General features: G+C 44.9%; 3 protein-coding genes across 9 annotated transcripts in view; 1 reads left to right on the top strand and 2 right to left on the bottom strand.

Moving 5' to 3' along the window:
- LOC110531368 (solute carrier family 35 member F3) overlaps positions 1-4,980 on the top strand; it is a 211,658-nt gene extending 206,678 nt beyond the window's left edge. For 2 of the 4 annotated variants that reach the window (XR_016497766.1, XR_016497767.1), the window contains 3 exons: positions 110-199; positions 724-1,717; positions 3,179-4,980. Coding sequence is in view for 2 of the 4 variants with exons in the window: in XM_090243282.1 (XP_090099408.1) it covers positions 110-199; positions 724-962 (329 nt within the window). In the remaining 2 variants the exon portion in view is untranslated. Of the gene's footprint in view, positions 1-109; positions 200-723; positions 2,478-3,178 lie in introns of those variants that run through there. The other 2 variants (XM_090243282.1, XM_090243293.1) reach the window with 2 other exon arrangements.
- A 2,450-nt stretch (positions 4,981-7,430) lies between these two features.
- On the bottom strand, positions 7,431-17,742 carry LOC118966724 (5-hydroxytryptamine receptor 1D-like). Its single transcript, XM_090183918.1, has 5 exons — positions 17,365-17,742; positions 13,654-13,814; positions 10,702-10,817; positions 10,042-10,164; positions 7,431-9,551 (listed from the first exon to the last, which is right to left on the bottom strand). Exons 1-5 carry the CDS (start codon positions 17,534-17,536, stop codon positions 8,306-8,308), a joined length of 1,818 nt encoding a protein of 605 aa, XP_090040044.1. The 5' UTR covers positions 17,537-17,742; the 3' UTR covers positions 7,431-8,305.
- Positions 17,743-17,927: 185 nt separating this feature from the next.
- LOC110511718 (tRNA (guanosine(18)-2'-O)-methyltransferase TARBP1) overlaps positions 17,928-22,141 on the bottom strand; it is a 33,554-nt gene continuing 29,340 nt past the window's right edge. For all 4 annotated transcript variants that reach the window (XM_090183925.1, XM_090183923.1, XM_090183931.1 and 1 more), the window contains exons 27-29: positions 21,998-22,122; positions 21,361-21,497; positions 17,928-19,298 (exon numbers count right to left, since the gene is read on the bottom strand). In XM_090183925.1, coding sequence (XP_090040051.1) covers positions 19,130-19,298; positions 21,361-21,497; positions 21,998-22,122 — 431 coding nt within the window. In that variant the 3' untranslated portion in view covers positions 17,928-19,129. The remainder of the gene's footprint in view (positions 19,299-21,360; positions 21,498-21,997; positions 22,123-22,141) is intronic.

A 22,141-nucleotide genomic window follows, 5' to 3' on the forward strand; every position in this document is an offset into this window, starting at 1 on the left:
ATAGGCTGCATTGAAAAGTTGCCTTATACTTGCTGACTAGTTTCTCTTTTTGACTGTGAGTGAAATAGTTGTAGTTAATAAGTAAAGTTTAACTTTTTCTCCTCCACAGCTTTCAATATCCTGGTGAACTTTGGCATTGCCATCACGTACCCCACATTAATCTCTCTGGGCATCGTCCTGAGTGTCCCTGTCAATGCCAGTAAGTCTCTGCTCCTTCTCCTCCAACTCTACTGTGTCCTTGTCCTTTTCTCCAGATATTTATCCCATCCAATGGAACAACCTTAACTCAGGCCGGGATTCAATTATAGAAGTTGTGGTTTTTAAAGGTAATGTTACCTCATTCACAGAGATCCCATTCACGGTAAACGCTGTATATGTCGGTTCAATCGGGAAATTGCTTTTCAAAGCCGCAATGCCTATAATCCGTGATGAAATTGAATCACGGCCTCTTTCCCTGGAAATAATCAGAATTCATGAAAATATTACAGTTTTGAAAACATAGCTTGTCCATCTCTTGGCACAACTTACCCCGAGTGAAACAAGGGTGTCTCAACTTCCCCCTTTGACTCAACTTCCCCCCTCTCCCCTAGTGTTGATTCAGATTGATGTGTTGTGTTGGGGACCTGTTTGTGTTAAAGTTATGTCACTTCTGTCCGCGTTATGTTATGAAGGCCTGATCATTAAGTTGGAGGTAATATAAGCCCTTGTTGTGTTGTGTTCCAGTGGTTGACCTGTACACATGTGAGATCCACTTCAACGCAGTGCGTCTGATCGCCGTGTTGATCATCTGCCTGGGCTTCCTGATGTTGCTGCTTCCAGAGGACTGGGACCAGTGCTTCATCCAGCTCCATGCTAAGCTGCAGAGTAAACGGGAGGAGCCAGCCGAGGAGGAGGCAGGGCCCGGCTCCAGCCTCAACTGGAGCAGGAGAGCAAGGCCCTCCATGTCTACCTTTACACACTGACCACTGTTTAATGTGGAGGGATGGACGGACGGACACACTGAAACAGACAGGCAGAGGCAAACACGCACACGAATGGATGAATGAACAGATGGACAGATACAGACACACATACAGTGTACAGACACATACAGACACACACACACCTTGGACACTTGATTGCCATGATGACCTGCATGGTCGACCTCTGCCCTCCGCCCTCTCTCTCTCTTTCCCCTTCCCTCTCACTAGTTTCTGCCTGGAAACCTTTCTGTTGGTCTGTCAGTCCGTCTGGGTCTGTTCAAGACCTTTTCATTTCACTGCAAAAAGCACTGATATCAATTATTTCCTACTTGACCTCCACCATTTTAGAAGTCATCAGAGTTGGTGCATGGGCTCACGTCATTTAGCAGTACCTCAAAGTCATTCCATTGGACTGATACATTTATTTACATCATGCCTGGGAAGACTTTCGAACTTGCCTTTGCTTTTCAAAAGACAAGGATAGATTGACAGACTAATAATTGTTCCATTTTTTTGTCAGTTTTTGTCAGACTGATGATGGACTTTCTGGCTTTAACATCATGTTCCTATCAACCTTCAAGATCCAAAGAAGAAGAGAACCAGGAGAGACAGAGTTCTAGTGGGAATGTTCCTGTTGTCCCTCAGGTGTCAACATCATGTTCCCATCAACCTTCAAGATCCAGAGAAGAAGAGAACCAGGAGAGACGGAGTTCTGGTGGGCATGTCCCTGTTGTCCCTCAGGTGTCAACATCATGGTAAAGACCTGCCTTTAGTGCACTGTAGATCTCCACAGCCCAATTCCAAATAGACGCTAGCCCCTAAACCCTAGCCCCTACTACTTTGGCAGTTCATGTAGATCTGAAAAGATTAGATAGGTATAATCAGTATGGTAATGGTCCATATTGTCCTCTATTAGATAGGTATAATCAGTATGATAATGGGTCCATATTGTCCTCTATTAGATAGGTATAATCAGTATGATAATGGGTCCATATTGTCCTCTATTAGATAGGTATAATCAGTATGATAATGGGTCCATATTGTCCTCTATTAGATAGGTATAATCAGTAAGATAATGGGTCCGTATTGTCCTCTATTAGATAGGTATAATCAGTATGGTAATGGTCCATATTGTCCTCTATTAGATAGGTATAATCAGTAAGGTAATGGTCCATATTGTCCTCTATTAGATAGGTATAATCAGTAAGGTAATGGATCCATATTGTCCTCTATTAGATAGGTATAATCAGTATGGTAATGGTCCATATTGTCCTCTATTAGATAGGTATAATCAGTAAGGTAATGGGTCCATATTGTCCTCTATTAGATAGGTATAATCAGTATGGTAATGGTTCCATATTGTCCTCTATTAGATAGGTATAATCAGTAAGGTAATGGATCCATATTGTCCTCTATTAGATAGGTATAATCAGTAAGATAATGGATCCATATTGTCCTCTATTAGATAGGTATAATCAGTAAGGTAATGGGTCCATATTGTCCTCTATTAGATAGGTATAATCAGTATGGTAATGGATCCATATTGTCCTCTATTAGATAGGTATAATCAGTATGGTAATGGTCCATATTGTCCTCTATTAGATAGGTATAATCAGTATGGTAATGGTCCATATTGTCCTCTATTAGATAGGTATAATCAGTAAGGTAATGGATCCATATTGTCCTCTATTAGATAGGTATAATCAGTAAGATAATGGATCCATATTGTCCTCTATTAGATAGGTATAATCAGTAAGGTAATGGATCCATATTGTCCTCTATTAGATAGGTATAATCAGTAAGATAATGGGTCCATATTGTCCTCTATTAGATAGGTATAATCAGTAAGATAATGGATCCATATTGTCCTCTATTAGATAGGTATAATCAGTATGGTAATATGTCCATATTGTCCTCTATTAGATAGGTATAATCAGTAAGATAATGGGTCCATATTGTCCTCTATTAGATAGGTATAATCAGTAAGATAATGGATCCATATTGTCCTCAGAATTTCCACCGTATTGCTTACACCTTTTCAATTCTCTTAGATCTTCACAACTGCATAGGGGCTAGGGGGCGATTTGGGATTTGAAGTTAATTCACATTTTGGTTGCACCTCCACCTCAGGAGCCTGTAGATGTTAGGGTGTGAAGGAATCTGTCTGGGCATTTCACTATCAATCTGAGCCATGGAATGTCTCGCTGTGCCTAGAGCAAATGAGAAGAGCCAGAGCCATCTACAGCCACACCTGCTGTGATACACTTCCCCCTTAGATCAGATCCAGAGCTCCTGCTGGTTCCAGGCTGACACCCTCAGATCCAGAGCTCCTGCTGGTTCCAGGCTGACACCCTCAGATCCAGAGCTCCAGCTGGTTCCAGGCTGACAACTTCAGATCCAGAGCTCCAGCTGGTTCCAGGCTGACAACTTCAGATCCAGGGCTCCAGCTGGTTCCAGGCTGACACCCTCAGATCCAGAGCTCCTGCTGGTTCCAGGCTGACACCCTCAGGTCCAGAGTTCCAGCTGGTTCCAGGCTGACACCCTCAGGTCCAGAGTTCCAGCTGGTTCCAGGCTGACACCCTCAGGTCCAGAGTTCCAGCTGGTTCCAGTCTGACACCCTCAGATCCAGAGTTCCAGCTGGTTCCAGGCCGAAACCCACTGCTCAGTCCCATGGCTTCAGTCACGACACTCCAGACCAGCCAAACTTAACCAAGCAGCTACATTTGCATTATTTCAACATCATTTCAACCTCCTGAGCTACCACTCAGCTTCTGCTTTGATACCTGTCGGTAGATTTCCCACCTTTAAAGTCACCTTATCATGAGGCAGACGTACTATAGTGGTGTACTCTGTCAGTTAGCCAGTGTTGCAGCAACACTAGCCTAGGTTCCAGTCTGTTAATGCCCTCTTACCAACTCCTTATAGAATTGTCATGGCTTGGGAGTTGGAAAGAGCACAACCAGATCTGTGATCAGGCTAATGACACACAGGGACAAATCAAACTGCAAGTGATTATCTGTAAGGGTGTTGTCTCCTGTGCAAACCTTATCCCAAGATGCACAGCCAGGGGTGGGTAGTAATTATTACTCTGCCTGTGGCATTTTGGTGGAGGAGCCATTAAGGAAGTCCCATTGAAGTCATAGTGAGATCGGCTACGACATGTTCTGGCTGTGGTGGGATCGAGCTCTGTCTTTAAGATACTGTTTTTATTTATTCCATTGATTATGATTCTAAGGCAAGTTAACCACTGTGAGGACTCTTCAGGGTTACTGATGAGGTAACGAACCGAGCAAAACACAGACCACAATGTAGGCGCGGCTTCAAACAGGAAGTGGGCAGAACCTCTGCCTTGTTGTGAATGTATACATGACCACTGCTCAACACTCACCATGTGCTATCTATCTTTTCTATTTATTCGGAGGGAGGCACCATTTGACTGGTTATGCCACAGCCTCACACTACAACCATTCTTATTGCACTCATCCTTCTTGAATGAACTGTGAGATGCATCTTATTAAATAGACAGGTTTTTCAATTTCTGCATTTAGTTTGACCTCTGATGTGAAGGGACAGCGAGTGACTGACATGACATCTACAGAACAAGCATGCAGAGATGACCACATATAACTGAGCAGTCCATTCACTTCACTGTCTATTCTTTTTGTTCTGCAATAGAGTACAGGGCTGGGCTCAGTTCCATTTCAATTCAGTCAATTCTGGAAATAAACTGAAATTCCAATTCCCCTCATTGAAAAGCATTGAGGAACATTTGAATTTAAGTTTGGAATTGGAATTTCAGTCCTAAATTGGCTGAATTGAAATGGTACTGAGACCAACCCTGAATAGAAGTACTACATCAGCACTGTAATCTCCCATTGTCATTCTTCGTAATGACAATATAATCATGATATTGTATTCCTCTGGAATTATTGCTAGACATAACTGTAAACCTTTGTAAGGAATGAAGCTGACTTTTACACTGAAATAATAAATGCAACATATGATTATCACATCTGAAGAAGAATACAGCGTGGTTGGATTACATGATGACGCCATGTGTTAGATCAGTTCTTCAACAAGTGTAATCACATGTACTATTTCAAAATATTATATTTTAATACATTTATTTGTTTACTGGATTAGTATATAATATGTAGCTCACACTGAAGTTAAATTTTTTTAATGGGATTTGCAATGTGCGTTTTAGAATGTGTTGAACTGTCCCTATATGTCAAACATGTGAAAAGGAAATAACTAAACAAAGGAACTAGACAGTATAACATATTACATTTACAAAGGAACTAGACAGTATAACAGATTACATTTACAAAGGAACTAGACAGTATAACAGATTACATTTACAAAGGAACTAGACAGTATAACAGATTACATTTACAAAGGAACTAGACAGTATAACATATTACATTTACAAAGGAACAAGACAGTATAACAGATTACATTTACAAAGGAACAAGACAGTATAACAGATTACATTTTCAAAGGAACAAGACAGTATAACAGATTACATTTTCAAAGGAACTAGACAGTATAACAGATTACATTTACAAAGGAACAAGACAGTATAACAGATTACATTTTCAAAGGAACAAGACAGTATAACAGATTACATTTTCAAAGGAACTAGACAATATAACAGATTACATTTACAAAGGAACTAGACAGTATAACAGATGTAATTTACAAAGGAACTAGACAGTATAACAGATGTAATTTACAAAAGAACTAGACAGTATAACAGATGTAATTTACAAAGGAACTAGACAATATAACAGATTTAATTTACAAAAGAACTAGACAGTATAACAGATGTAATTTACAAAGGAACTAGACAGTATAACAGATGTAATTTACAAAGGAACTAGACAGTATAACAGATTTAATTTACAAAGGAACTAGACAGTAGTAGGCGAGAGCCAAATCGGCATATTCAGAGGGGATGCGCACGGTGGAGACCTGGTCTGGACTTTCCACCGTAGTAGCACCGACGGAAACCCATAAACACCTCCCCGAGCACTTTCGTGACCACCCCGTGAGAGCCCTCTGTTGCCACGAAATAGTGGGGTCATGACAAGCCAACCAGGGTAAACCCAGCACCATGGGAAACGCAGGAGAATCAATAAGGAAGAGGCTGCATAACCATGCCCAGTAGAGCGGTGGCCTCCCTAATTAGCCCTGACCCTAATGGTCGACTATCTAGGGAAGGGCATGTCCACAGGAACAATGGGAATCCCTAAACTATGGGCAAATGATCTATCAATAAAATTCCCAGCTGCGCCTGAATCTACGAGTGCCTTATGCTGGGAATGCGGGGGGAAAAATCCGGAAAATTAATCAACAAAAACATGTGAGCAACAGGGGGCTCTGGGTGAGCCTGGTGCTGACTCACCTGGGATGACACGATAGTGCCCTGCCTGCTGCCTCGACTCCTAGAGGAACCTCCCCAGCACCGACCGGCAGTGTGCCCTCTGCGACCACAGATGGTGCTTGGAACGGCCCCTCCTCCGATCGCCCTAAGTGCAGCACCTCCCAGCTTCATGGGCATTGCAGCGGTGGTGCTGGGGAATGGAACCAACAGACCCCGATCTGGACGTCCGCGGCTGGCCAGCAGGTTATCCAACCGGATGGACATGTCCACCAGCTGGTCAAAGGTGAGTGTGGTGTCCCTGCAGGCCAACTCCCTACGGACGTCCTCACGCAAAGTGGCGGGTGAACTCCTCAAATTGGTCCAACACCGCTTCTCCTTCCCCCCAAACGACGTTGGCCCACACCAGGGCTTTCCCTGAGATGCAGGAGACCAGGGTGGACACGCTCTCGGCCCGAGGGAGCCGGGTGAATGGTTGCCAGGTAAAGCCCCAGCTGGAGTAGGAACACCTGACATCCCGAAGCCGTCCCATCATACTCCCTCGGAAGAGCGAGCCGGATCCCACTGGGACCAGGTGAAGGAGGGTTGGGTAGTGGTGCCATTGGTGGTGTCGGCGGAGGCGTTGGAGGCACTCCTCTTCTCTCCCAGCAATCCATCGTCTGCAGGGCGCGATCCATGCCAGGTGTAGCTGGTGTATGCAGTCAGGAGCAGGAGAGCAGAGAACTGGGAGCAACGTAACTTTACTCAGAATAATGAATGGTGCAAGGTAAAACACTACACTTGCCCAAACACAAACACACGAACATCAATGTTTACGCACGTGCAAGAAACAGCACCCGTCAAAATAACCAGTCACCGACATTACCGAACATAATATAAAACAATCCCGCACAACGCCATGGGGGAAACAGAGGGTTAAATACATGAACAATAATTAGGGGAATGAAAAACAGGTGTGTAGAAACAAAGACAAAACAAATGGAAAATGAAAAGTGGTTCGGCGATGGCTAGTAGACCGGCGACGCCTACCTCCGAGCACCGCCCGGACAAGGAGAGGAACCCACTTCGGCTGAAGTCGTGACATAGACAGTATAACGGATTTAATTTACAAAGGAACTAGACAGTATAACATATTTAATTTACAAATGAACTAGACAGTATAATAGATTTAATTTACAAAGGAACTAGACAGTATAACAGATGTAATTTACAAAGGAACTAGACAGTATAACATATTTAATTTACAAAGGAACTAGACAGTATAACAGATGTAATTTACAAAGGAACTAGACAGTATAACAGATGTAATTTACACAGGGGAGCGCAGCTGCTTGTCAAGAAGCCACACTCATGTTAGAAGTTCAGCTCCCTGAAACAATTATTTTCAAATAAAAAACGAATTTAACCAAAAAAAGGGGAATTTCTATCATCCTAATGAAGTTGTAGATTACATCTCACATTCCAGTGTTTCTAATGAAGGTGTAGATTACATCTCACATTCCAGTGTTCCTATTGGCGGTGTAGATTACATCTCACATTCCAGTGTTTCTAATGAAGGTGTAGATTACATCTCACATTCCAGTGTTTCTAATGAAGTTGTAGATTACATCTCACATTCCACTATTCAAACTTGTAAACAAGACTGTATAGGATTTCTGTTAATCAGACTCTGTGCAGCCAATGGCAATGTCTGCTATAGGTATAATGCCGGCAGCCACTTGTGGATTTGACAGCTCTAACGCAGTTCTGCCTCTGACACCATCAAAACAACTGCTATGCTGATGTCGGCTAAAGCGGATCTGATTGGATCGAGCCGTTAGTCTTCTGTTTTACCCCATGTCCTCTGAGGTTGGAGCGCGGGGCAAGTCATAGTACAGCACTCCTGGAGACGTTTCATTCGGGGTTAAGTGCCTTGATCAACGACAGATGGATGGTTCATAAAGATCTTAATCCGCTCCGACTAGCATACATCATGCTCTACCCTCACTGTGATCTGTCCATAGAAGAAGGTTGCCTGTCTGTCTCTGGTGGCTGCAGAGAACGGCAGACTGCTGCCCTCTGCTGTCCTGGTGGGGACCTGCAGGCACTCCAACCTCCTGTTTGAACTCCTCTCCCCACCTCCTCCAACCGAGTCCTGCCACGGGGGGCAGGAGGAGGTGGAGGAAGAGGCGGAGCTACCAGGGCGGAACACACCACACACATGCTCCCTGGAGCTGTCCGAGAAGTTGGAGTCGACTGTGAAGACGGAAGAGCAGTAGGCCCGTCTCAGCCCCTCTCCTACAGGTGTGTTGTGGATGTTAGACCCAGGTCCAGAATATACTAGGCCAGGATGGGGGCGGGGCCACTGGGGTCGGGGATGGACGGAAGTCAGAGTACATGGGTCACATGGTTCACTGCTCCTCCCCTCCTCTCCCTCCCCCCTAGTCTCGCCTCCCCCACTCCCCACCACGTTCCCCCCAAGACGCACTCTGATCTTCTGCTTCAGGCACCGCAGAGCCCCCTGGAACCTCTGACTGAGCAGAGCATACAGCAGAGGATTGATGTCTGAGTTCAACAGAACCAACCAATAGGAGAAGGTAACCGCTGAGGGCGGAACTAAGGAGGACTTACACGATAGGGCGGTCTCCGTGGCCTGGACTAGCGCAATGCCTATATATGGAGTCCAACACAAGAAGAAGGCAGCGATAACCAGGAAGAGACGTACAACCCCGTGGTGATGGAGGTGATTGGAGTTGGAGTTCTGGTGGGGCGGATGGGGGTGGCCATGGGGGGCGTGTTGGGCCAGGAAGGAGAACAGTCTCCGGGATGCAGCATTGGAGCTGGAGGTAGAGTCTGGGTGGTTGGAGGTCTGTGGAGCTCCAGCAGTATGATCTGACCCTGAAGGAAACTCATCCCCAACCTCTCCATGGGTCTCCGATACAAACCGCCCACTCATATGATACACCAGCCTGGAGGTGGAAGGACCGTGGGCACCTAGACACCTCGGACTAGTCCGCTCAGAAGTACTCTCGGTCGGGAAGGAGGAGCTCGGCATCCCAGTGTTTCTCTGGAGCTGGTCCTCCAGGTTGTGGATCCTCCTGGCGTGGCTCCGGGCTACACGGACGATGATGACGTAACAGAAGAGGATTACTGCAGCAGGCATGAGGAAGGACAGGGCAGCCATGAAGGCTGTGTAGCTGGGACTGCTCTTCCAGTTCACCGCACAGCTGAAATAATAGTACATGGTGATAGTTTACATTAGTGACCTTATTACTGTAACATGTCCTGGAAGTACTGCACAGTGTAACAAGTATTGGAAGTACTGCACAGTGTAACAAGTATTGGAAGTACTGCACAGTGTAACAAGTGTTGGAAGTACTGCACAGTGTAACAAGTATTGGAAGTACTGCACAGTGTAACAAGTATTGGAAGTACTGCACAGTGTAACAAGTGTTGGAAGTACTGCACAGTGTAACAAGTATTGGAAGTACTGCACAGTGTAACAAGTATTGGAAATTATCACTGTTACGCAACACTGTAAGAATGAGTAATAGCAATTATTGATACATTGTACTCATGGAAAATATTAAACATTAATAAGGGCAATGCAGCCTTTTATCTAAAGCAAATGTACATTTTAGTGCTGACATTCCATACATTTTGAGACCATACATTGTTAGTATATTTGACCCCAGCGGGAATGGAACCTACACCAACCTGTACATAGGAGCCATGTAGGACACAGTGCTCCAGCCCAGCAGAGGAGGACAGCTGGTGACCAGGGCCTGGAGCCAGATCCACAGCACCACAGCACACTTCCTCCATAGGGTACAGTGGGAACTGGAATAATAATCAAAATAACTAGAATAGTTCCATTTTCTGAAGGAAATGCCTGTGCTTTAACTGTTTCTAATCTAGATCTATAGTCTAATGAGATGTCCTAGGTTTAGATCGGATTGGTCTATAGTCTAATGAGATGTCCTAGGTTTAGATCTGATTGGTCTATAGTCTAATGAGATGTCCTAGGTTTAAATCTGATTGGTCTAGATCTATAGTCTAATGAGATGTCCTAGGTTAAAAACAGATTGGTCTAGATCTATAGTCTAATGAGATGTCCTAGGTTAAAAACTGATTGGCCTAGATTTAAAGTCTAATGAGATGTCCTAGGTTTAGATCTAATTGGTCTAGATCTATAGTCTAATGAGATGTCCTAGGTTTAGATCTGATTGGTCTAGATCCTAAGTTAGTAGTACAGTACCTTCAGAAAGTATTCACACCCCCTGGGAATACTTTCTGAAGGCACTGTATCATTTGTCTAGATCTATTTTAGTTGGGTCAAATGTATAGTCTTGTAGTTGGTCAGGATCATTGAATTACCTGTAGCGCAGACAGTCCATGATAGAGTGGTAGCGGTCCAGGGCGATGGCTGCCAGGGTCAGGACTGAGGCTGTACAGTAGACTGAGGAGGTGTACCCCACATATAGACACAGGTCCTAGCAGACAGAAGGTAGGGAGAAACAGATGAACCAGTCCAGTCACTGTTATGGGGCACATTTCTCACACACAGACAATCAAATAAACATTTGAAAGACATACTAGTGTTATGGAAGGGGCAGCCACTGACAACCCTGCTCCAGGAGAGTTACCTGCCTGACAACCCTAATCCAAGAGAGTTACCCACCTGACAACCCTAATCCAAGAGAGTTACCCGCCTGACAACCCTGCTCCAGGAGAGTTACCCGCCTGACAACCCTGCTCCAAGAGAGTTACCCGCCTGACAACCCTGCTCCTGGAGAGTTACCCACCTGACAACTCTAATCCAGGAGAGTTACCCACCTGACAACCCTAATCCAGGAGAGTTACCCACCTGACAACCCTGCTCCAGGAGAGTTACCCACCTGATAACCCTGCTCCAGGAGAGTTACCCACCTGACAACCCTGCTCCAGGAGAGTTACCCACCTGACAACCCTGCTCCAGGAGAGTTACCCACCTGACAACCCTGCTCCAGGAGAGTTACCCACCTGACAACCCTGCTCCAGGAGAGCTACCCGCCTGATAACCATGCTCCAGGAGAGCTACCCGCCTGATAACCCTGCTCCAGGAGAGTTACCCACCTGACAACCCTGCTCCAGGAGAGTTACCCACCTGACAACCCTAATCCAGGAGAGTTACCCACCTAACAACCCTGCTCCAGGAGAGTTACCCACCTGACAACCCTGCTCCAGGAGAGTTACCCACCTGACAACCCTGCTCCAGGAGAGCTACCCGCCTGATAACCCTGCTCCAGGAGAGTTACCCACCTGACAACCCTGCTCCAGGAGAGTTACCCGCCTGACAACCCTAATCCAGGAGAGTTACCCACCTAACAACCCTGCTCCAGGAGAGTTACCCACCTGACAACCCTGCTCCTGGAGAGTTACCCACCTGACAACCCTGCTCCAGGAGAGTTACCCACCTGACAACCCTGCTCCAGGAGAGTTACCCACCTGACAACCCTGCTCCAGGAGAGTTACCCACCTGACAACCCTGCTCCTGGAGAGTTACCCACCTGACAACCCTGCTCCAGGAGAGTTACCCACCTGACAACCCTGCTCCAGGAGAGTTACCCACCTGACAACCCTGCTCCAGGAGAGTTACCCGCCTGACAACCCTAATCCAGGAGAGTTACCCACCTAACAACCCTGCTCCAGGAGAGTTACCCACCTGACAACCCTGCTCCTGGAGAGTTACCCACCTGACAACCCTGCTCCAGGAGAGTTACCCACCTGACAACCCTGCTCCAGGAGAGTTACCCACCTGACAACCCTGCTCCTGGAGAGTTACCCACCTGACAACCCTGCTCCAGGAGAGTTACCCACCTGACAACCCTGCTCCAGGAGAGTTACCCACCTGACAACCCTGCTCCAGGAGAGTTACCCACCTGACAACCCTACTCCAGGAGAGTTACCCACCTGACAACCCTGCTCCAGGAGAGTTACCCACCTGACAACCCTGCTCCAGGAGAGTTACCCGCCTGACAACCCAGTAGCTCTCCATTAGGAGGGTTGGCCTCCCCTGGGTTATGGTACACCCCTGGGTTATGGTCCACCCCTGGGTTGTGGTCCACCCCTAGGTTATGGTACACCCATGGGTTATGATACACCCCTGGGTTAGGGTACACCCCTGGGTTATGATACACCCCTGGGTTAGGGTACACCCCTGGGTTATGGTACACCCCTGGGTTATGATACGCCCCTGGGTTATGATACGCCCCTGGGTTAGGGTACACCCCTGGGTTAGGGTACACCCCTGGGTTATGGTACACCTCTGGGTTATGGTTAACCCCTGGGTTATGATACACCCCTGGGTTAGGGTACACCCCTGGGTTATGGTACACCCCTGGGTTATGGTACACCTCTGGGTTAGGGTCCACTCCTGGGTTATGGTACACCCCTGGGTTATGGTTCACCCCTGAGTTATGGTACACCCCTGGGTTATGGTTCACCCCTGGGTTATGGTACACCCCTGGGTTATGGTACACCCCTGGGTTATGGTACACCTCTGGGTTATGGTCCACTCCTGGGTTATGGTACACCCCTGGGTTATGGTTCACCCCTGGGTTATGGTACACCCCTGGGTTATGGTACACCCCTGGGTTATGGTACACCCCTGGGTTACCCTGGGTACACCCCTCCTGTCTCAGCCTCCAGTATTTATGCTGCAGTAGTTTATGTGTCGGGGGGCTAGGGTCAGTTTGTTATATCTGGAGTACTTCTCCTGTCCTATTCGGTGTCCTGTGTGAATTTAAGAGTGCTCTCTCTAATTCTCTCTTTCTCTCTCTCAGAGGACCTGAGCCCTAGGACCATGCCTCAGGACTACCTGACATGATGACTCCTTGCTGTCCCCAGTCCACCTGACTGTGCTGCTGCTCCAGTTTCAACTGTTCTGTCTTATTATTATTCGACCATGCTGGTCATTTATGAACATTTGAACATCTTGGCCATGTTCTGTTATAATCTCCACCCGGCACAGCCAGAAGAGGACTGGCCACCCCACATAGCCTGGTTCCTCTCTAGGTTTCTTCCTAGGTTTTGGCCTTTCTAGGGAGTTTTTCCTAGCCACCGTGCTTCTACACCTGCATTGCTTGCTGTTTGGGGTTTTAGGCTGGGTTTCTGTACAGCACTTTGAGATATCAGCTGATGTACGAAGGGCTATATAAATACATTTGATTTGATTTGTTATGGTACCTACAGATTAACTATATGACTGCTTAGAGGCACTATAACATCAATGACACTCACACACACTCTCGCACACACAGATGAATAGAAGCCCCAGATCAGCCTTACAGTACAGTCGACCCATCCGTTGTTCATGATGGAGAGAGCTATGAAGGGCATGACCCCAACCCCGACCAACAGGTCACTGATGGCCAGGTTCATAATGAGCACTGATGTCACGCAGTGGAAGGTCTTGGTGGCCGCCACTATCACAATCACCAGGATGTTACCTACAGACACACACACATAATATGACAGCATTAGAGTCACATGGATCTTTACCTTCCATTAAAGGGGCCTATCTGCATTTGCTATAGTCATTTTTGGATGTATAAATGAACAGTGTGGACTCGAGTCACATTACCTGGACTCGAGTTTGACTCCAGTCAGAAATGTGATGATTTGAGGCTAGACGTTGAGCCTCAAGACTAGGACTAGGACTTGAGACTGATGAGGTGAAATTATCTGGCCAGGTTTTGGAACATTTTGTCACTTATTTTGTGGCACAGAGTCTTGGCGGAATTCTCTCCACGCAGCCAGACACTGTAGCTTGCAAAAAAAACGTGCAAGAGATTGGGTAGTGAAACGCACACTTGGACCAGCAAGTGTGTCAGTCAACAGAGGTCGGATGAGCTGGTGGTTTTTAAAGTTGGGGTGGGTCACAGAAGGTTTTTGGAGGTCAGAGTGTGAAACTGAATGGATTTATTTTTATTTTTATAGAATGGTTTTATGGTTTTAATAGGCTATATAGGTATAGCCTACCATTTGTATATGTTATATGTATAACTAAGCCTATTCAATCTGGTCACCAACAGGGGCCTAAGACATTACACCAAATTCCTTTCTCAAAAACATAACATGGAAAAGATGAGTGTATTGACTGTTGACCGATGACCAGTCTGCAGCATCAACCGCCCCACACTCATCCAGATAAGTGACCAAAAATCACTTGTTTCATCCTCTCCGGTTTTTCCTGGTAAAAACAGAGTAGCCTATGTTGATATTATCTATATACAGCTCAGAAATCTGTTACAGAGCATCTTTGCCAGAACAACAGGCTACCAGGCAATTTCATTAGAACATTTTCATATTTCAGTTAGGTCTAGTTTGGGTGAGTTAATTAGGCTATATATACAGTACCTCAGTTATACGTATTGGCTATATGTCATAAGATAGCTGTAACATCACACTGCCTTCAATACTTATGAGATGAAGATGTTTGTGAGGAAGAGAAAGGCTACAGACAGACCCTGCTTTCCGACCTCCACTGCCTATAGCGAATGCTGAACCTCCGCTGCATACAGTAGAGTAGCTCCCAGCCTTGTAACGCTTCGAACACACCAACAGACAGATTGCATTTTGGAACACCAGAATTACATCCATTTCCAATGAAACGCTGCGTTTGCTTTGCAGCATTGCGTTGCAGATGTAGTTGCAGTGCGTTCGGTGTAGTGCATTTCGAACATATGTGTCAAACTGTATGCGTTAATTGCTTGACAGAAATGGTAGCAGAAGGTGAATGTTGAACTGTTGTTGCCTACATATCCAGATGAGGCCTCATGCCATTTTGCGCCAAACACTGTCGGTGTGTTCGAAGCGTTATGATGCTGCTTGCTCTGGACTCTAGAGAAGTGACATGATATCCCCAATTGATATTGACATGAATGACTTTCAGCTCAAAATGCAGGTGTAAAACGCCGTTTATTTCTGTATCTTGTGTTTTGAAAATACATAACCGTTTATGGCTGTATGAATTCTTATTTCTATGGCAATGACAGGCTACATCTGCTCAGATTGTGTTCGCGTGTGCATGTGCGTGCGCGTGGGAGTTCGCGAGCGTTGAACACTCCTTTATGGCGCACTCCGGTCAAAACGTTTAGGAAACAATGATCTAGCGAACAGATTGTTGATTTGCTGTACAACTATAGGATCGGGTGCCGGCAAATGTCAAATTGTAGAGAGAGAGGATTGCCATAAATAAATATTTACAGCTCCAAAATAATATGAACTGTTTACTTTACAAGCTCACCAGCAATGGGCATCAAGCAACACAATCACTAGCATAGCTAGCACTGGTCTTTTGCTATGTCGAAATGGATTCAAATGGATCATTTACTTATGAAGCTTGCATTTAGAATTTGTTGTTCAAATTCATTATTACATCATCAAAAATGTGTTGTAGACAAAATAATGAAAAGAGCTGTCAGGTAGCCTCAATAAATAGACACATATTTGTAGTTGAAGTCATTGCATGTATCGATGTTTTATTTTACTTGACTTGAGACTTGACTTGCTCTTACAATGCACGACCTGGACTTGACTCCAGACTCGACCAGTTCTATTTGTGACTGGACTTGAGACATGGACCTCATGACTTGAGACTTGCTTGTGACTCGAATAATAGTGATTCAGTCCCACCTCTGTAAATGAATGATACCAGTAACTGCCAAAATAAAGGAAACCAACATAAAGCATATTCATAGGGCGCTGGGCCACCACGCGCCTTCAGAACAGCTTGACATAGATTCTACAATTGTTTGGAACTTTATTGGAGGGTTGAAACACCACTCTTCCACGAGAAATGCCATAATGTGGTGTTTTGTTGTTGATGATGGTGGAAAACTCCAGAATCTCACATAAGTGTTCAGTTGGGTTGGGATCTGGTGACTGACTGGCTGACTGACACACCCACAACTGAGATCTCTTCTAGCCATGGTAGCCAAAATAATGGGCAACTGGGCATTTTTTTTATACATGACCCTAAGCATGATGGGATGATAATTTCTTAATGAACTCAGGAACCACTCCTGGGTTGAAGCACCTGCTTTCAATATACACTTTGTATCCCTCATTTACTCAAGTGTTTCCTTTATTTTGGCAGTTATCTGTATGTATCCATTGATTCTTGAAGAATATAACTTATGCCTCGTGAGCTTAGTTCAACTGTCGTACCTCATCAGAACCCAAAATATAAACTTGTTTTACACCAATGTTTGTAAACAAAGTAAATGTAAAGACACTATATAGCCTCAACATGGTTAAAACTATATATTTTTTTATCTCCTAGATGGTCAGTCCTTGCATCCATAGCTACGTCCATGAATTTGAGAGTGGTTATATGTCTTCAGCCCCAACTGTCAGCTTTGTAGAGGAACGGGGGCAGGGAAACGCTTGGTTGTTGTTTCAACTGCTGATTGCCGCTTTAATTTATACAGCAAGTTTCAGAGTAGGCCTCCTGTAGAGGTCTCAAAGCATTCTTCTAAGAAAAGCCATTGCTACAAATTCCATTGAAAGAATAAGGCAACATCAAAAACAATATTTCGATGCTTGTGGTGCTTTAATCACAGACATGGCCAGTGTCTTTCTAAAAGAAAGCACATCACACAGAGAGACATCTGCCATCAATGTACAGCAGCACCCAGCGGTGATTTGTACAGCATTCGTCACGCCAGCGTTTCCCCTTGATTATTTTACACAGGAATAAAAGGCTCTCCAAATCAGTGTTCAGAGCATCTGTAATCAGTGTTCAGAGTCTTTTTAATCAGGGTTTAGGACCTCTTAAACCCCACATTTATAATTAAAACCATTATAGGAGCCCAATGTATTGAAGGAAGAGGGGAGCATAGTGGGCGTCTAATGCTACAATGAAGATAACGCGCATAAACTGGAAGTCAGTGAAAACTGAATCACTTTTTCGAAATGATTAAGTATATTTTCATGAGCTTTATGAAAATAAAAGGTTTTCTTGTAGTTGCGCATCTGCGTTATGATGACACACACCTGTGACTGCGCCGAGACACATCAACACCATCAGGACCTCCAGAACCAGTTTAGTTCGGGGGGACAAGTTGAGCCGAGCCTCCGCCATCGATGTCGCATTCCGGACTGAAATCCGCATCTCATCCGGGAAAGGGGCATTTGTATCCAGCCAAGCGCCACCTAGCTGCTCCATAGCCTACTTTCCTTTTTTGATGCTATTTAGCCTAGTTTAAACTTTTTGTTGATACTGGTTGGAAATAGTTTTGGCCGCCAAATATCCATAGGCTATTAATTCTACACAGGGTAAACGACATACATTTTAGTCATCTTGTAAATACGTTTCCTTCTCATTATCCATTGTTGCTATCCTCTACCAGTCTAATGTCTCCGCCGCACCGCTCAGTGGTTCGTTCACCTGCGCAACGTTATTCTTGGTGAAAGTTGGGCGTGGCGCACGGCACCTTTCGATAAACTACTGTGAGTTTATGTTCTTTCTGCGCTATGAACGGCTCCGTGAGAAGTAACATGGTTTGGTAAGAAAAACATAAATCAACCAAATGTGTGTGATAAGAAAAACAGAGTTCTTACGAAATAATTGTTTTATTTGTTTAAAAAGATGCATTACTTTCCAACAATTTCTCCACTCCAAAAAAAGCATTGTTCAATATTTAATACCACACAGAAAAAAAACAGAGACTCGGGAAAAATCAATTGTCTGCTTGGAAACATGACCCTTTCCAAACGACAAACGCATTGCAATATTCTAATGTAATATCGAGCCACGGCTAAAGCAGAATACCCTCCAATGGATCTGAGATGGGTTCTAGGTCTAATAACAAGTCACCACTTGTAAGACTAACATCCATTCTCTAGATCTATGGCCCATTGGAGGGTTAAGGCTGCATTTTAAAATGGGTTAAAAAAAATGATCAAATGAATTTTAAAAATATGGAAGAGGTAAGTAATGGTTTCTCCTTTGATGACTGACACCTGCCTGAGGTGGGACTTTGACAATAACAAGAAACTCTGGTTTGAACAGCATATCAATAGTATTGAGGTTGATTCCTCTCCTAGTCTCCTTGTCTCCTTTCCTTCATGACCAGATCTCAGAGGGCTGAAGTAGGGTGAGGTTGACACTGGGTTTCTGTTGGGTCAGTGGCACGTTTTCCCCTCCAATGGTTAAGGTTAGGACTTGGGGAGGGCATTCAAGCTGATCTTAGATCTGTGCCTAGGGGCAACTTCACACCACAGTTATCACAAAGAGGCTCCAGGTTCAGAGGTCACCCCGGGGGGGGGGGGGGGGGGGGGGTAATGGTGGGTGTAGCCCCACACCAGCAGGGTTAGGGCATTACAGAGAGGGGTCAGTCACCACAGCAGATTCAATAGGTCTGGGGTGAAGTTGTCTGTAGGTACAGATATAGGATCAGCTTCCCCTTCTAACCTTAACCATTAGTGGGGAAAGGCCCCATGTAGGTAGCTCAGTTGGTAGAGCGTGGTGCTTGCAACACCAGAGTTGTGGGTTTGATTCCCACGGGCGACCAGTATGAACATGTATGTACTCACTACTGTAAGTCTCTCTAGATAAGAGCATCTGCTTAATGACTACAATGTAAAGGGGCAACTTAACCCTACTCTGCAGCGGGGGCAGTAGGGGGTAGGTACTGGTGGGTTTACCCCCATGCTAGGGCCATGTTCATTAGTGCACGCAATGGAAAACATTTAAAAAAACGTTTTACAACAGAGTGAAAATGTTTGTTTCTTATCATCCAGGTCATCTCTCCCTATTTCAGTCTGACTTCACTCCAGTAGTGGGCAGGTACTGGCGGGTGTACTCCCACACCAGCAGGGCGGCGCTCACGTGTACGTTGAGGGAACGGATGACACCTTGCTGAGGGATCTCCACACACACATCCAGCAGCTGGAGCAGGTTAGCTGGGATACCCTCACGCTCATTACTAAAGTAGGGAGGAGGGAGGGGGGGGGGGGAGAGGAGAGGGAAAGTATGAATAAAAAGGAGAATAACTAGACAGGTGAAATATGGAACACAGTGCTAGGAGATGAGATAGGATGTTGGTCCATAGAAATTTAAAGGACTGGAACACTGGACATTCCCATTCAAGTCAATGTCATTCTATTTCTATAGCGTAAGGTCAAAGTTCATTTAGATCCGTGTTAGATCCACATATATATAGATCCACGCGACTGAAATTTAAAGGTCATTTCCAATTGAGCTGACAATGTGGTCTCCACAAATGCGGGAGCAATGCCTTTAATAGGTCCATAGCCGAAAAGGGGTGATGGGGTTGAATCCCGGCCTTAGTCACTGATCTACAGAACATTCACCCTGGCCTGCTGTGAACAATATGACAGAGACAGGTACAGATATGGTTGTAATGGGTTACATTAGACAAACACCATGCTGTGCTGGAACAGAGCAGACCACAGGTGGAGTGTTCACTGACTAATGGCTGTGTGTGTGTGTGTGTGTGTTGACAGAGTGCGAGATACACTTTGCCTTGTTGTGTTCATTACAAATAGCAGCTCTCCTCGGCCCTCTCAGCTTAAACAAACCCTGTATGTTTGACTGAGCTCAACCACCCCACCCAGGAATGATCAACCTCCAGTAACAAACCAATAACAGACGCCGTTTGGAGACGGTACACACAGTAGAGAAAAAACGTGTATTACTGACCGATGTGTGTCTTTTGATCAAACATCAGTCTGTAGCTTGTGTGTGTGTGTGTGTGTGTGTGTGTGTGTGATATATATATATATAACACACACACACACACACACTTGAAGTCGGAAGTTTACATACACTTATCTACTTTGTGCACAAGTAACTTTTCCAACAATTATTTACAGACAGATTATTTCACTGTATCACAATTCCAGTGGGTCAGAAGTTTATATACACTAAGTTGACTGTGCCTTTAAACAGCTTGGTAAATTCCAGAAAAAGCTTCTGATAGGCTAATTGACATCATTTCAGTCAATTGGAGGTGTACCTGTGGATGTATTTCAAGGCCTACCTTCAAACTCAGTGCCTCTTTGCTTGACATCATGGGAAAATCAAAAGAAATCAGCCAAGACCTCAGAATGTGTGTGCGTGCGTGTGTGTGTGTGTGTGTGTATGTGTATATACATATACAGTGGGGAGAACAAGTATTTATTACACTGCCGATTTTGCAGGTTTTCTACTTACAAAGTATGTAGAGGTCTGTAATTTTAGGTACACTTCAACTGTGAGAGAGGGAATCTAAAACAAATCTAAAACAAAAATCCAGGAAAGCACATTGTATGATTTTTAAGTAATTCATTTTCATTTTATTGCATGACATAAGTATTTGATACATCAGAAAAGGTAGAACTTAATATTTGGTACAGAAAGCTTTGTTTGCAATTACAGAGATCATACGTTTCCTGAAGTTCTTGACCAGGTTTGGTCTCTCACAGTTGAAGTGTACATGTGATAAAAATTACAGACCTCTACATGCTTTGTAAGTAGGAAAACCTGCAAAATCGGCAGTGTATCAAATACTTGTTCTCCCCACTGTATATACATACATACATACATTTGTGCATGTGATGCATGGCTGGAGCGTGTGTTCCCTGTTCTTCCCTCCACAGAGCACCCATTAGAGACCAGCATGCCTGGGCACGTCTCCTCACTGCAGCAGGAAGCAGATCTGTGTGCCTGCCTGATCGGGGCCCAGGGGAACACTCACTCCATTACTGAGATTCCATTAAAGAGCTTTGTCAGCTTCCTCCCTGACCCGTGAGACAGTCCCGGCCATGGCTGTGTATGTACACGTGTGTTAATACAGTCAAGTCAATGAATTGATGTGCAATAATTATGTCATGCATTGATTGTTCATTTGTGTGGTTTGTCTGTTAGTGAATAATTGCATTTCATGTCATGGCTTTTGTTGAAGCAGAAAATACTTCCAATATGACACAAAGTTATATACAACTGGACATGACAATGTGCTCTGCTGTCCTACAGTGTGGTTTTACCCCAGCAGTAACAGAGTCTTCTCAGGGAACTTGTAGTCCTTTAGACTCTGACTATTGGCTGTCTGCTCCACTCCCACAATGCAGTAGCCCTCCCTCTTCTTCAGCTGCAAGAAGTCAGCTAGTTCTACGGGCTTCACCTGGTAGAGACACAAATATATGATGTTAACATAACACGTTTTTAACTGGCTAAAAAGTAAGCTGAACACAGTAGAGTGAATGAACTTGGTGAGCATCTCAATATCCTAGAGTGTTCAGCTGTCCTCCTTCCTCTACATCTGCACTGAAAAAGGTGCATTTACCCTCCACTACAGCACTGGAGACTTTAGGTCAATGGTGTCCAAATCATTCCATGGAGGGACAAGTTTTTGTTTTTTCCTGTCAATTAAAACCTAGACAAACAGGGGAGGGGAGTTCCTTACTAATTAGTGACCTTAATTCATCAATCAAGTACAAGTGAGGAGTGAAAACCTGCAGACACTCAACCCTCTACGGAATGAGCTTGACACCTGTAGTTTAGGCTACTAAAGTATTGTTACCTACCTCCAGTAAGGGGAGCCATAGCTCAGAGGAGACACTCAACCCTCTGTGGAATGATCTTGACACCTGTGGTTTAGGCTACTAAAGTGTTGTTACCTACCTCCAGTAGGGGGAGCCATAGCTCAGAGGAGACACTCAGGGCCTGGAAGTGTTTATCACTGACGTGGCGAAGGCTGTCCAACACCAGAGCACTGGCCCCAAAGATCTCACACGTCCTACACAGACCTTCACACACACACACACA

Source organism: Oncorhynchus mykiss, chromosome 1 (genome assembly GCF_057628025.1).
Source record: "Oncorhynchus mykiss isolate SJ-2025 chromosome 1, ASM5762802v1, whole genome shotgun sequence".
Lineage (NCBI taxonomy): Eukaryota > Metazoa > Chordata > Actinopteri > Salmoniformes > Salmonidae > Oncorhynchus > Oncorhynchus mykiss.